Here is a 15,027-nt window from a genome sequence, read left to right as displayed (position 1 = left end):
GGGCTCCTTCGTGGTATATACAGTATGTCGCCTTACTGGGCCCATTCTTGTATATATGTTCCCATCCTGGTTTATTTGTCCCCTTCCTGGTATATATTTTCCCCTCCTGGGCCCATTCTCGTATATGTATGTCCCATCCTGGTTTTTGTCCCCTTCCTGGTATATGTTCTCCTTCTTGTATATATGTCCCCTTCCTGGTATATTTCCTCCTCCTTGTATATATGTCCCTTTCCTGAGCCTCTCCTGGTTTATAGGTCCCCCTCCTGGTTTGTCTCCCATCCTCGGCCCCTCCTGGTATATATTATTTCCTCTTGGTATATATGTCCCCATCCTGGTAAATATGTCTTTGTTCTGTCTGTAACACAAAAAAAAAATGTAGTCACCTTCCCCAGCTCCCATATCGCACAGGATCCTCTCTGTCTCGCAATGCATTTCAGCTGGATGTGGGCCCTTGGACATCATGTATACTGAGATGCATTTCTCTCAATTTATTTAGAAACATACACCTGTCTAGCCCTACCGGAAATGTGGGATTACCATATAAGCGCAGGAGTGGATCAGGAGATGAGGAAATATGCTACCCTTCCTAAAGAACAGTTCCAAGTTCTTAGTAAGAACCAGTAAGGAACTACACCTAGTCTATTACATAAGATGGGGATCCGGAAGGACGGATGATCTGTGTCCTAGGTGCGGGCGGGAGAATGCTAATCAGATGCATATAATGTGGTCCTATGGGAATATTGAAGACTACTGGAGGGCAGTATTAGAGGTGATCAGGCAAGTTTTTAATATATATCTACAACCAAGACCTGTTACATGTATTCTGGGTCTCCTGGAGGAAGGGGTGGACTTGAGATCGCCGGTGATGGTCGGTATTACACGTCTCTTATATCAGGCCAGGAAACTGTTGGCCTACTATTGGTTGTAGGTGCACGGTTTATTCCCTTTCTCTGTAATGTTTTTTGCTGGGAGACAAACTGTTATTTGTGTTGTGTAATTTTGTTGATAAATAAAAATGAACCTGACTCACACATCAGTTTTTTCCCATCAGGTAGAATCCGGAAAAAAACGGGTAAACCGGATCCGGTATCGCATCCAGTTTATCCCCATAGACTTGCATTGTAACTGGATTGTACCTGATGGCTTTGCGGTGCATCCGTTTTTTTCCGGATGCGGCAAAATAAATAAATGCGGCGGCCGGATAGAACGTTCCCTGCAACGTTTTTTGCTCCGGCAAAAAAAAACGCATCGCGCCGCATCCGGCCGCTGCGGCGCATTTTCAATGCATGCCTATGGATGCCGGATGCGGCGCGATGCGGAAAAAAACGCATCCGGCCGCCGCATGCGTTTTTTTCCACTGCGCATGCTCAGTAGTGTGCCGCAACCGGAAAAAACCGGACCGTCCGCATGTAAAAACTTATGCAAAGGATGCGGTGTTTTCACCGCATCCGTTGCATAGGTTTCACAGCCGAATTGAGCCGCACGGCTCAAACCGGATGTGTGAAAGTAGCCTAAGGAACTAATATTAAAATATGTAGGTGTCAGAGTCCAAATGTGCACCAGAGGATTATATTTCGCTTGGGAGATTTCCACCTCGACCCATTCCTTAGTCACTTTATGAAGAAATAGGTCAAGGAGACATGTCTCCAATGATACATAGCTGCTCTGTTCCCTCTCAGCTGATGCGCTGGGAACAGGTCTTTGTCTTTGGGTTACTACAATTGGCCCAGTGGCACACTAAATTTGCCCCTAGGTTGTTTCTTAGCAACACCTCTACCAGTAGGTGACGCACTACTCCTACATCCAGCATTCCATCACCGTGACCCCAGTAAGGCCCTCCAAATGTTCAGATATTCTCCTCCAGCTACGTTGCCAAACATATGGCTTTTAGGAACAATACATTGGTCCAGTACTAGATGGTTTTTGATAAATGTGACCGAGGCTGCGGAGTCAAGGAGCCTCACAGCCTCCTTGCCCTCTACCAAGACCGGCTGCAGATGTGGTTTCCTGGTCGCTGAGGTATCCCAACAAGTGTAGGTCACTTGTCTTTGTGCAGCTTCTTCTTCTGATCGGAGTAGTGGGATCTCTCCCTTAGCATTCCAGCCCTATTGCAGCACAATATTCACCGGTTGGGGACACGGATAATGTGGACTACGTTTCCAGCATTGCATGGCAAAATGTTCCATTCATCCACAGTTATGGCAGCTTAATCCCCCTTGCCCCAAAGGGGGCCATACTGGGGGCTTGCAAAACCTCCTCAGTCTTTGTGAAGTCCAAAATCCCCATGGTTCCTCCTCTCGCTGGTCCATGGGCCTCACTGGCTTCCCTGTAAGCCATTTCCGACTCACTGGGGCAGTCCTTCCTCGTAGCCCCAGTCTTGTAGCCTCATCCATACTGAGTGGCTCAGTGGTTAGCACTGCAGTCTTACAGCGCTGAGTAATGGGTTCAAATCCCACCAATGACAACAGCTGCAAGGAGATTGTATATTCTCCACGTGTTTTCATGGGTTGTTTCTGGGTACTCCGGTTTCCTCCTACACTTCAAAGACCTACAGGTAGGGAATTTAGATTGTGAGCCCCAATGGGGACAGTGTTGCTGATGTATGTAAAGCACTGCGGAATATGTTGGTGCTATATAAAAATAAAAGATTAAGAATATTATGTCTTTGGTAATACGTATTGAGCGTCAATTTCAATTACGCTGCACAACCAAATTAATTCAGAAATTAAAACTGTTGAACCCGACTAATTTTGTGGTACTGAAAATGAATATGATGCTTAAATTTGCTGATTGGTTCTAATTTTCAAGACCCATAGGACTTTGTAGTTACTTATGACACCTTTCATGCAGGGTTATAGAAAAATTGTGTCTTTCATATTTCATCATCATTATTACATTGTTAGTTGCTAGTCTATTACATCATCTATTAAGTCTATCGAGCCTTCAGTATCCGATCATCTTAAGGTGACCAATGAAAAACTGCCAACTCTACTGCAATGACGTAATACTAATTACAGTTGCATCACCTACTTTTATAAGTGCTCTTTGCATAAGGTATACAGTTTTAGGATTTATTAGCTTAGTTTTGGCATACTGATGTTTCTATGTTTTTGAGACAGTTCTTGCATGAACAAAACGAATAGTTTTTGATACATATGCGGAGAAGTTACTTTTGCACCACAAAGGCAAAACTTGACTACCGTGATAAGGAAAGAATACGACCTGTATTTTGGCTGCAGAATAGGAGACCAGGACAAGAGTTGGGCTCCACATATATGCTGCAATAGACCTGCATCACATCTTACTCAGTAGTTGCATGGGGAGATGCAATCTATGCCTTTTGCAGTCTCAATGATTTGGAGAGAGCCAACTGATCACACTACCAATTGCTATTTTTGCATGGTGCCCCCATTAGAAAAGGAGTTTCAAGGAAGAAGAGGACTTTACAGTATCCAAACATTCCATCTGCAGTACGCCCAGTACCACATACAGACGAACTGCCAGTTCCAAAGGCACCAGAAACATTTTCAGCCAAGTCAAGTGAGGAAGAAAAGGGCGCTTGGTGTTATAAAGCATCTTCCTCTCATGACCATGGCTTTTTGTCAGCAACCTCAACTGAACCATACCTTACAACACAAGTGAAGTGAACATTCTTGTTAAAGATTTGGATCTACCCAAGAGTAAGGCTGAGATTTTAGGTTTTAGGCCACAGCAGTGGAATCTCCTAGAGGGCAATGTTCACATTTCCTGAAAGAAAAATCTTGTCCAATACTTCTTCATGGATGGCAATCTTGTAGCATGCAACAATATCAACAGTTTAATGGAAGCTTTGAAGATAAGTCCTAATTAGTGATGAGCGGATTTGCAGATAACCATGACTAGCGAGTCCTGGTTATCTGTTTTTTAAAATCCGGTCCCAGGCCGGATGGCTCTCACCATATAAGTCTGTGGGGACCAGAATCCATCAATTAAAACTGGTGGTAGAAGGGATAGGGGATGGATGGAAGCAAATGTGCTGTTCTTACCGAGGCACTGGCGTGGCTGAACACTGCTCCCGCAGCCGCCCATTCACTTCCAGGACCACGCATTAGGCTCATGCATATGCACTGCTATCCCTGCCCACCAGTGCCTGTGATTGGTTGCAGTCAGACGCGCCATCACGCTGAGTGACAGCGTGTCTGAGTGCTTTCAATCGCAGACGCTATATGCGTCTATCGTGGTATAAAAATAAATAACTAAATGAAGTAATTGTTGTAGGGTCCCCCTATATTATGATATCCAGCACAGATATAGCCTACAGCTACAGCGCCCAGACGTGTGCTTAACTTGGCTGTGTATCAAAATAGGACAAACCGCATGCAACTTTTGTTTTGTAACTATTTAAATAAATAAAATGACGAGCGTGCAGTCCCCCAAATTTTGATACCTAGCCATGATAAAGCCCGACAACTGGGGGATGGTATTCTCAGGCTGGGGAGACACATGCTTATTGGGCCACTCCCCCAGCCTAAAAATAGCAGCCTGCAGCCACCCATAATTGTCGCATCCATTAGATACGACAATCCCAGCACTTTACCCGGCTCTTCCCGATTGCCCTGGTGCAGTAGCAAACTGATTAATAAGGAATTATTAAAAGCCCACAGCTGCCACTAAGCCCTAGATTAGTAATGGGGAGGGTCTATGACACCCCCATCACTAATCTGTAAGTGAAATGAACACAAACACCGAAAAAATCCTTTATTTGAAATTAAATACAAAAAAATACCCTCTTTCACCTGAAAACACACCTGCAGGTCCGACATAATCCACATGAGGTCCTACGACGACTCCAGTTCTGCCACATCTAAACTGACAGTGCACAATCATGGAACATGACTGTCCGCTGTGAGGCTCAGGCAAAGAATGAATGAGCCTCGCGATCAGCAGTTACGTCACTCAGGTTATTTACGGTCACAGCTAGAGTCCTTCACCTGTCACCGCAGGTAACCTGACCTCAGAGGACCTCATTAAACTCACCTGCATCTCCTGGCAGAAAACGCTGTTTTTTGCCAAGAGCTGCAGATTTGGTGCTGACATTTTTATTCCATATTTCTACACCCATTCTGCAACTCATGGCAAGAAAAAAATCAGATCACCACTACTGCGGTTTTGATGCATTTTATTGCCAGGAGGTGTAGGCTTGAAATATGGCAGCAGTAGCCCTGAATAACACATCTCCTTTTGCTTTTGGCCATCCTGTAGCCACTCATCCTAACTGCTACTTCAGTCAGAGCTTCTTTTTTTATTAAGCTTTTGATCATCCAGCAATATCCGATGATTCTTGTCCAATAAACGGCTACCCAGAAGAATTTTAGTTTCTAATAGCGTCTCTCGCCTTTTCATTGAAGTAGCAATGTCATCTGTGATTAAACCTCCTCTTTGGGACAGAACAAACAGCAAATTTTATCACTCAGTTATGAAAATGCCGGGAGTTAAATCCTCAGCTTATAATTTTTTTAGTTACTGTAAATGGGTGATGAAGCAAATCCTTCAACTCCGTTATCTGAGGGTTGGCCACCCTCAGATTTCTTGTCTACAAGAAAGGGTTACAGCTCTAGCAATCACTTAATTATTAAATAAGCGAGTGGCTTGACTAATTATTGTCCCTTTTCCAGCATGTCTCTTCAAGATACAATCAATTTTAGGGGTTCTGGCAGCAATAACCTATTTCCTCACTTTGCTATTAAGAGTTCCAGCATGTACCTCTTGCAGACTATCTCTTATCACTTGCTGCACCATGTGCACAGGACATGCAATAAATAGGAGAGTGATGTGAAGTAGCTTCAACAAGATCAGCAAATTCTAAAGTATCATTTTGCTGTTCTTCTGTACTAATATGTTTGTTTTTCAGTTATAGTAACAGGACTGTGGCCTTCCATCTCAAACATACCGAATCTGAAGTTTTCTTCTAGCTGTTGTTCACCTTCATTATTCTCATTCATCATTGTTCTTATCTTGTTTGAAGCATTGTCAGTTGCAAAACGTTTTCCACTTCACTCTAGAGTCCCTAGCAGTTCTGAGATGAGTGAAGGCGTTCCTGCCTTATCAATGTTTTTTTACCCTTATCTGTAAGGGAGGAGCTTCACTACTTATGTACATAAAGTGCTGCACAGATTCATCTCAACTAAAAGCAGAGATCCTTTTCTCAGGAATAGAACAGACATTTATAGGAATTAGATAACTTTTCCAAATTCGTATGAAAAAATATTCTGCATTGAACTACTGTACCAAATGTATTACCGTATTTTTCGCTTTATAAGACGCACCTGATTATAAGACGCACCCCCAAATTTGGTGAAGGAATAGAGAATTTTTTAATAAATGGGGTCCGTCTTATAATGCCAGTGTCCGTCTGACAAATCATATAGGGTATATGTCCCTCATAGCCCCCCCCATCCTAAAATTAGCCCTCTGAATCTGGATATGGCCCAGTGATGCCACATGTCCCCTATGCCTGGCACACATCCTCTATGGCTGGCACACAGCCCACTGTGGCTGGCACATGGCCCACTGTGGCGGCACACGGCCCACTGTGGCGGCACACGGCCCACTGTGGCGGCACACGGCCCCATGTGGCTGCACACGGCCCCATGTGGCTGCACACGGCCCCATGTAGCTGCACACGGCCCCATGTGGCTGCACACGGCCCCATGTGGCTGCACACGGCCCACTATTGCTGGCACATGGCCCCATGTGGCGGCACACGGCCCCATGTGGCGGCACACGGCCCCATGTGGCGGCACACGGCCCCATGTGGCGGCACATGGCCCACTATTGCTGGCACATGGCCTCATGTGGCTGCACACGGCCCACTATTGCTGGCACACGGCCCCATGTGGCTGCACACGGCCCCATGTGGCTGCACACGGCCCCATGTGGCTGCACACGGCCCCATGTGGCTGCACACAGCCCACTATTGCTGGCACATGGCCCCATGTGGCGGCACACGGCCCCATGTGGCTGCACACAGCCCACTATTGCTGGCACATGGCCCCATGTGGCGGCACCCGGCCCCATGTGGCGGCACACGGCCCCATGTGGCGGCACACGGCCCCATGTGGCTGCACACGGCCCCATGTGGCTGCACACAGCCCACTATTGCTGGCACATGGCCCCATGTGGCGGCACATGGCCCCATGTGGTGGCACACGGCCCCATGTGGCTGCACACAGCCCACTATTGCTGGCACATGGCCCCATGTGGCGGCACATGGCCCCATGTGGCTGCACACAGCCCACTATTGCTGGCACATGGCCCCATGTGGCGGCACCCGGCCCCATGTGGCGGCACACGGCCCCATGTGGCGGCACACGGCCCCATGTGGCTGCACACGGCCCACTATTGCTGGCACATGGCCCCATGTGGCGGCACACGGCCCCATGTAGCGGCACATGGCCCACTATTGCTGGCACATGGCCCACTATTGCTGGCACACAGCTCCCTGTGTTATATATCGCCCCATGCTGCTGCTTTTAGGAAAATAAACTTTCCTTACCTTCTCCAGCATTGTCCTGTCTGTGTCCCCCTCCTCGGGGTTGATCTCCGGCCTCCTGCATTTCCTGGTTCTCGGCCGGTCATGTGATCGGCACGGCAGAGTGAAATCTCTTGTGCCTTATCATAGCAGCAGGAGGGAGGCCTGGCAGACACGCTGGAGGAGGTGAGTAAAAAGTTTATTATTTTACTGTTTGCAGCAGCATAGGGGACATAGCTAACACGGGGGAGGGGGCATGTGCAATCAAAGAAGGGGCAGGCAGATATAATATACACTGCTGCCCCAGCCTATCGCCGCGGTGCACTTTCAGCACCATGGTGGTGGACAGCAGCTGTGCATATTATATGAGCGGGTGCAGGAGATCAAAGTCTGCTGCTCCCAGCTTTCACAAGTCCCCCAGCAGAGCTCCAGAGCTGCCCGCACCTCCCCTGGACTCTGTAGTGTGTGTATATATATATATATATACACCCCCCCCCCCCGTATATTCGGATTATAAGACGCACCCCCTACTTTCCCCCAAAATTTGGGGGAACAAAAGTGCGTCTTATAAAGCGAAAAATACGGTATATAGTTTAGGAGTCAATCCATATTATACTGACTCCACCAAAACTGACACCGACTCAGACTCCACAGCCCTGGGCTAACAAATTGAGAAATTGAAGAACTTCAAGTTCAGTGGAGGAAGCCTGATGATATGGAATTGTTTCTCAGCAAAAGACGTTGAATACTTGACTAGGATCGATGGTGGTGTCAATGCTGAGCTACATGTGAGTATCCTACAGGACGCGTTACCCATAGTACTCGAGTGTACGAATTGTAAAAAGGACGACATAGTTTTCCAGCAACGATCCGAAGCATACGTCGAGATTGGCAAAGAAATGGTTCAATACCAATAAAGTAGAGGGGCCTCATTGGCCCCAACAGTCCCCAGACCTCAACTCAATCGAACACCTGTGCGTAGAGTTGAAGAAAAAGATTTATACTTACCCAAGTGAGTCGACCAGTATGCACCAACATTGCGACCATGTAGAAAAGACGTGGGATCAGTTTTCTATCAAGACATGCTTGAATCTGATGATCGAGATCAGAAGGATTCAGGCAGTGTTGAAAGCCAAAAACTAGATTTACAAAACGCTAACATTAACATTTAGATTTTTAGGAGCAAAACAGTAACAATGTAGTGGCATGACAAGAATCTGCATAACTAATCATATGCTATGTAAGTCAAATTTATGTACAAGATAGGCAAGATGATGAGTACAATGTATGACAGATTTAAAAAGGCAACCTCTCTCCAGGATTTTCTCATATAAGCTGCAACCACCATCAATAAAGCCCTTATATCTGTCACGCTCCCCGGGTCCCGACGCCGTCCCTCACTCACCGCTCCGGTCCCCGGTCCTCCTGCCCACAGCCACACAGCTCACTCTTCCACCTCTGCGTCCTCCATGCTTCCTGTCCCCCGCTCCATGGCGTTCCCTTGCGACCCAGGGCACACTGTCAGGCTCTCCTGCATCCTCTGCACCACTTCCTGCTCTGGTCTCCGGTACTCAGGCTTCGCGCATGCGCATTAGGGCGCGCGGTCATTGACCTCCTCTTAAAGGGCCAGCGTTCCAGAAACAGGATATTGCCAAATTCAGGTACAGGGCATATTAGGACCTTCCTTCCATGTGGGCGGTACCTGTTCAACGTGTTTTCCTACGCTAGGTGTTCAGGTCCCCTCTTGCCTTGTCTCCTATTAACCCTGTGTCTTTCGCAAAGCCCGTCCTGCCACTCTAACCCGGTCCTGATCACGGGTCGCCCAGGAAGTCTTTCGGTGACTGTCGGCTGTGACCCCACCATCTTCTTCAGCCTGAACCCGTCTCCAATTCTCGGCTTCACCCGCTGACCTCTGCCCTCTTGTTCAGCTGGACCTGGATCCTGCCTGACGTCTCTACCCGGCACCTGAACCTGAGCCTCGTCATCTGGACTACCTCCAGGAGCTCCGTGGTCCCAGAGACATCTTCCCAGTCTCCTGAAGGACTCTGTTCCTGTACCGTTAGTGCTCCGGCTACCGTGCATCTAGGCCCTCTGGTGGGGTGATCGGACAGTCCCTGTACAGGCGTTAGCTCTGGGTTGCCTCACTGGAGGAGTCCGGTGCACGGCCCAGAGTATCCACCACCAGGACATAACAATATCCAGCATTCTAGAATACTGTATTTAAGTGGCCAAGCCAATCTGGGAACTTAAGAGATGTTACAACAGAGACAAAATGTTGCACTGGAGTGCAATGGATAACAATGTGTGGATGACGCGTCATCCACACGAAGCAAGAAAGAGGACAATGATCTTCAGCAGAGAGAAGGCACTGGGTCAAGACCTGCAACGCCCATCGGACCAGACCACCCCACAGGTGACTATAATAAAAGGTGTTTTTTTATGCTATACTGATCCGCTTGGGCATTTTTATACAGCATTTTTAATGCTGTATAGAAGGGCTTATTGGTGGTGGCCGCAACTTATATGGGAAAAACCCGGTGACACGATCCCTCTTAAAGTCTTTATACCGAAAGGTCATTTTAAGAACAACTACATGGACATTGTTCACACCTTCACCAGACTGACTCTAGATCACTAAGCCATCGCTCCTACCACCTCTCAATTTGTAACAAAAACCTTAATTTTATAACACTGCCTAACCTTTAGAAGTCATCACCTCATCCATCCCTGGGCCAAAATGTCCTGTGGTAACGTCTCTTAAATGTGCGCTTATCCCAGTATTTCCTTTGTAAATTAAACTGATGAAGGAAATGCTGTGCTAGGAACGCTTGCAAATATAAAATTTACAATGTAGTGCACATGTATACACACAACACTGCTGCACAATCAGTACATAAACACATAGCTCTGCTATAAAATTTACATAGAACTCTGCTACATGTATACAAATACAGATCTTCTACATATGCACATTTGCATACATATACACTGTGCATCCATTACCCCATTTTGCAGTTTCTTCCAGCTCATCTGATTAATTACATGACCTGAAAGACCCTGGAGCTAGTCTTCTGGAAGGTTCTTTAGCTGCTTCCTCAGGACGTGCAGCTTCTGTGCAGGTCCCATTAGCTTCCTCTCCTGCTCTGCACCGATCACATAAATTAGTGTGAGGCAGGAGGAGAGCAGTTCTCTCATTGATCGGGAAGGACGCTGTCTCAGCGATCTCCTCCATCACAAGAAGCTGCCTCTGGACTACAAGAGGCTCTCACTTTAGTAGCAAAAAATTTTCTGTTACAAATGCATTTTAGAGACCAAAGAATACAGTTAGTTCTAAATAATTTTCCCTTTCTCATTTACTTGTAAGAGGATCTGCTATATATTTTTTGTTCAATTTGTCAAAATGTATAATTTTTCCATGTGTCAGTTATTTTTCATGATCAACAAAATTATATTTCTCAGTTATTCAGATTTCAAAATCTAGGTATGAGTATGGCTTACTCCCTGTGTGAATTCTCTGGTGTATAATAAGATGCGATTTCTGGTTAAAAAATTTCCCACATTCTGAACAGAATAAAAACCTCTTCCCTGAGTGACTGCTGTGGTGTCTCACAAGATGAAATTGCTTTTCAAAACATTTTCCGCATTCTGAACATGAAAAAGGTTTCTCCACGGTGTGAATTCTCTGATGTGTAAGAAGTAATTCTTTACGTGCAAAACATCTCCCACATTCTGAACATGAAAAAGGTTTCTCCCCTGTATGAATTCTCTGATGTCTAACAAGGTGTGATTTAAATACAAAACATTTCCCACATTCTGAACATGACTCCTCCCCGGTATGGCTTCTTTGGTGTTTAACAAAATTTGATCCAAATACAAAACATTTCCCACATTCTGAGCATGAATATGGCTTCTCCCCTGTGTGAGTTCTCTGGTGTTTAACAAGGTGTAATTTATGTCCAAAACATTTTCCACATTCCGAACATGAAAAAGACTTCTCCCCTGCATGAGTATTCTGGTGTCTAACAAGGTTTGATTTATGTACAAAACATTTTCCACATTCTGAACATGAATACGGCTTCTCCCCAGTATGAATTCTCTCATGCCTAACAAGAACTGATTTTCGGTTAAAATCTTTCCCACATTTGGAACAAGAAAATCTCTTTTCCTCTGTTGGAATTTTTTGATGTTTAACAAAAGATTTTTTGAGGATAAAACTATTTCCATACTTTAATAGTGAAATTGACTTCTTTGCTTTAAGAGCAGTTTGTTTTTTAATGCCTCTTTTGTGACTTTTATTTTTCTTAGTAGTCTGTAATGATTGAGAAGATAGGACCTGTTTCATAGGATCAGATGACATATCTTTGCTGTGAAGGGATGAAGATGTATCTGGAGCAATGGCATTCACTTCGATTGTATTATGTGCTATATCAAGGTCATCGGATTTAAAAATTAAAGATGTCAGTTGTGCTTCTGATTTCCTGGTACAGTCATCTGCAAAGAATAAAAACAATTATTTTCTTTTAACAAACTATCCTTGAAATATTTTTGAACATTTCTACTTAAAATGTTCAAAGAAATGACAAGTTATATAGCAAAATACAGTGTGGGGGGGGGGGCATACGTATCGATACACCCTGATAAAATGGAAGTGGTTGCTCATATTACCTTACTGTTTGTGGCATATTAGTACATGGGGGGGGGCAAAACATTTGAGGCCAGGTGACGCCCAAGGCAGCCATCTGCAAAGCCGCCATTTTTTAATTCAACTTTACTTTTTTTTATCAGGGTATATCCATACTTATGGCTCACCTAGGGTGTATCCATACTTATGTCCCACCCTGTAGAATTATTAACTAAGAGTATTACAGTTCAATATAATAGAAAACCTCATAGGATGAGCTAGTAGAGCCTGATGTTCAACTGTTTGTTCATTCTGCCTCCCAAATATTGGAATAAGAAACCACAAAAAAATATGTAGGTGAAAAATATACAAAAAAAAGCTTCTACTCATCCCACAAAAGTAAGCCCCACTTAGGTCCATCATCTTTCAAAATCAGAGGGTTACTAGTTGCTCAAAAAATGGCTGAAAAGCAACATGGCTTCCATAAACCAATCCAGCCAATTCGTTCTCTTAACGTCCTTTCTCGTTTCTGAGCCTTGCTGTGTGTCCAAACCACATTTAGCATCCATGTATTTTGCATTGCTGTAGGGAGCAGAACCCACTGAATTTACGGTGTGTGTCTCCTGGAGCACAATCTGGGCACTAGGTGTTGGTTAATAAAATGGGATATTTGCAATTTGTACTCTGCAACATCCACTGTGTGCTAATTTCCGGAAAGAGCCTGTGGAGTAAAATAAAGTACCTACTCCTAGAGGACATAGTGCAAACAAACCAGAAATAAGTGGTAATATATAACCTTTTTAAAATAATTATAAAAACAGGTAAAATTGCAGAATTAGAATTTGAAGGTACTTCCCCGACATGCATTTCAGCGCATCGGGGAAGAAGGCATGGTGCTGAAACATGCATTGAGGAAGTGGTTCCACATCCTAATATGGGTAGTAAATGTCTTTGGTACTTATGTTATATTCTGACTTTGACCTTTTGTATTTGTTTACTAACCAGCACTTGCTATTGAATTGTACTTGCTTTGAGAATGTCATTTAAATTCTAGCAAAAACTCAGCTTTTTTTGGATTGTTGTGCCACCTTCGAGCTAATCATGTTGCCTGTTTTTTATAATAATTTTATAAAAGGTATATTTTACTTCTGGTTTATTTGCACTAATTTCTATATGATTATCTCAAATTGTGGTGCATAACTATATTTATTGGTCCTTCTGGGTACATAATAGTGACATATAAAATCTATACTACGCTTTTTATTAAAAAGGTACTCACACAGAGTGCGCCAATTTATTTCCTATAGAGGACTTCACTGAGGGTTAAAAATAGAGGAGATGAATTAATCCGACGTTCAGTGTTCGTATAACACGGACTTTACTTAAAAATCAGTATTCGAGTTTGGAGTTCGTGTGCTTTACGTATGCAAACTCCTCAAGAGAGCAACTCTATGCTCGGTGCTCATCCCAGTGCGAGATGCTTGCAGAGTTTGACTGGCTTGCACTGAATGCCCCCTCCCCCGGAAGTGTTCTGTTTATGGCTAGCTGCATGTGGACAAAGACCCGAACTGCCGAATTAGTGACTTCCATTGGGGTTCAGGTCAAGTCCGGGTCCAAAACTGAATTTTATCTTAATTCCAGCTTCCACAGTGTACCCATTTCATTGTGCCTGGAAGCTATTAAAGCAATATCTGCCTTCCAAAAGCTAAATGCTGCTCCTCCTCTTCTAAAGTCAGCCATGTGCCCAGACAGTACTATCCAACCATATATAGGTTATTGTTGGAAAATGATTTTCCATGTCAATTTATTTCTTATTACACTTTGTGAAAATGAAAAACTGGGGCTACATCAACATTTTAGTGGAAAAAGTATACTGATGAGCAAAAGGGTAACAAGATTTCATTGAAAATTATTTTTTCCTTTCCACTTTGAGGAATTAACACAATGTAGTGATTGATACTATGAAGAGTGCAATTTTCTCAAATCTAGGACCCTCAAAGTACTTTCAAAAGTGATATATTATGCGAAAAATAGGTTATGTATATGTAATTGGACATATAAAATCACTTGTTGCTAAACTTGTAAGCCTTTTATCATCCCCAAAAAATAAAAGGATGATGGAAAAATTATGCCTTCTTAAAGTAGAAATATGGTAAATGTTATTTTTTATTAACTATTTGAGTGGAATCACTGTCTGTTTGAAGAGCATACAAATTTAAAAGTTTGAAACTTACAAATCTTTCTTCATAATTTGTCAGTTTTCAAAAATTAATCTAAAATTACCAGCAACATAATGTGTCACAGAAAAAAATCTGAAAATCACTGGAATGAGAAGCATCCAGAAGAAGTTATCAGCGCATAAAGTGATAGATTTGAAAAATGGATCCTGATTAGGAACAGAAAACCGGCTGCGGGAAGTGGTTAAATCAGAGTAGTTTGTTCACTAACAACTGTAGTCAAAATCTGTGAGTATAGACAATAACAAATCTATTGAAATAATCAAACTCAACAGTCTTCATCAGTAAAAAAAACAAAACAGTAATTAGTGGCGAAACATTTGGAGTAATTAGAGATGAAGAACTATTAGACATTTAAAGAAAACCTTTTTAAAATAGTACAGAGCTAAGGTGTCTTAAATTTAGATCTTCGGCATATGGCAGACCTTTTTGGAGACCTTTTTTTTAACAAAACTACCAGGGAATTGCACTCACATAAGTGAGGCATTCAAATCGTACCACAATCAAACATATCATACAGGAGGAATCTGTAAAAAGAGACGGAGAATAAAAAAAAACGTTACAACTCCAAGAATAACATGTTCCAGGGGAGAACACTTTAACCGGAGTTGCAATCTGCAGCAGCGGCACTTCCAAGCCATTTCAATGGCATTTTGGAA

At 43.8% G+C, this 15,027-nt stretch overlaps 1 protein-coding gene across 1 annotated transcript in view; it reads right to left on the bottom strand.

Annotated features, from left to right (window-relative positions):
* The window catches only part of LOC142312961 (uncharacterized), a 142,550-nt gene that overhangs the window by 106,708 nt on the left and 20,815 nt on the right, over positions 1 to 15,027 (bottom strand). The window contains exons 7-8 of the mRNA XM_075351949.1: positions 10,976 to 12,001; positions 8,519 to 8,649 (exon numbers count right to left, since the gene is read on the bottom strand). Of these exons, the coding sequence (XP_075208064.1) occupies positions 8,519 to 8,649; positions 10,976 to 12,001 (1,157 nt within the window). The remainder of the gene's footprint in view (positions 1 to 8,518; positions 8,650 to 10,975; positions 12,002 to 15,027) is intronic.

The sequence above is a fragment of the Anomaloglossus baeobatrachus genome, chromosome 5 (assembly GCF_048569485.1).
Source record: "Anomaloglossus baeobatrachus isolate aAnoBae1 chromosome 5, aAnoBae1.hap1, whole genome shotgun sequence".
Classification (NCBI taxonomy): Eukaryota; Metazoa; Chordata; class Amphibia; order Anura; family Aromobatidae; genus Anomaloglossus; species Anomaloglossus baeobatrachus.
The sequence above is the reverse complement of the archived record's forward strand: the minus strand, read 5'-3'. Positions and strand labels throughout refer to the sequence as shown.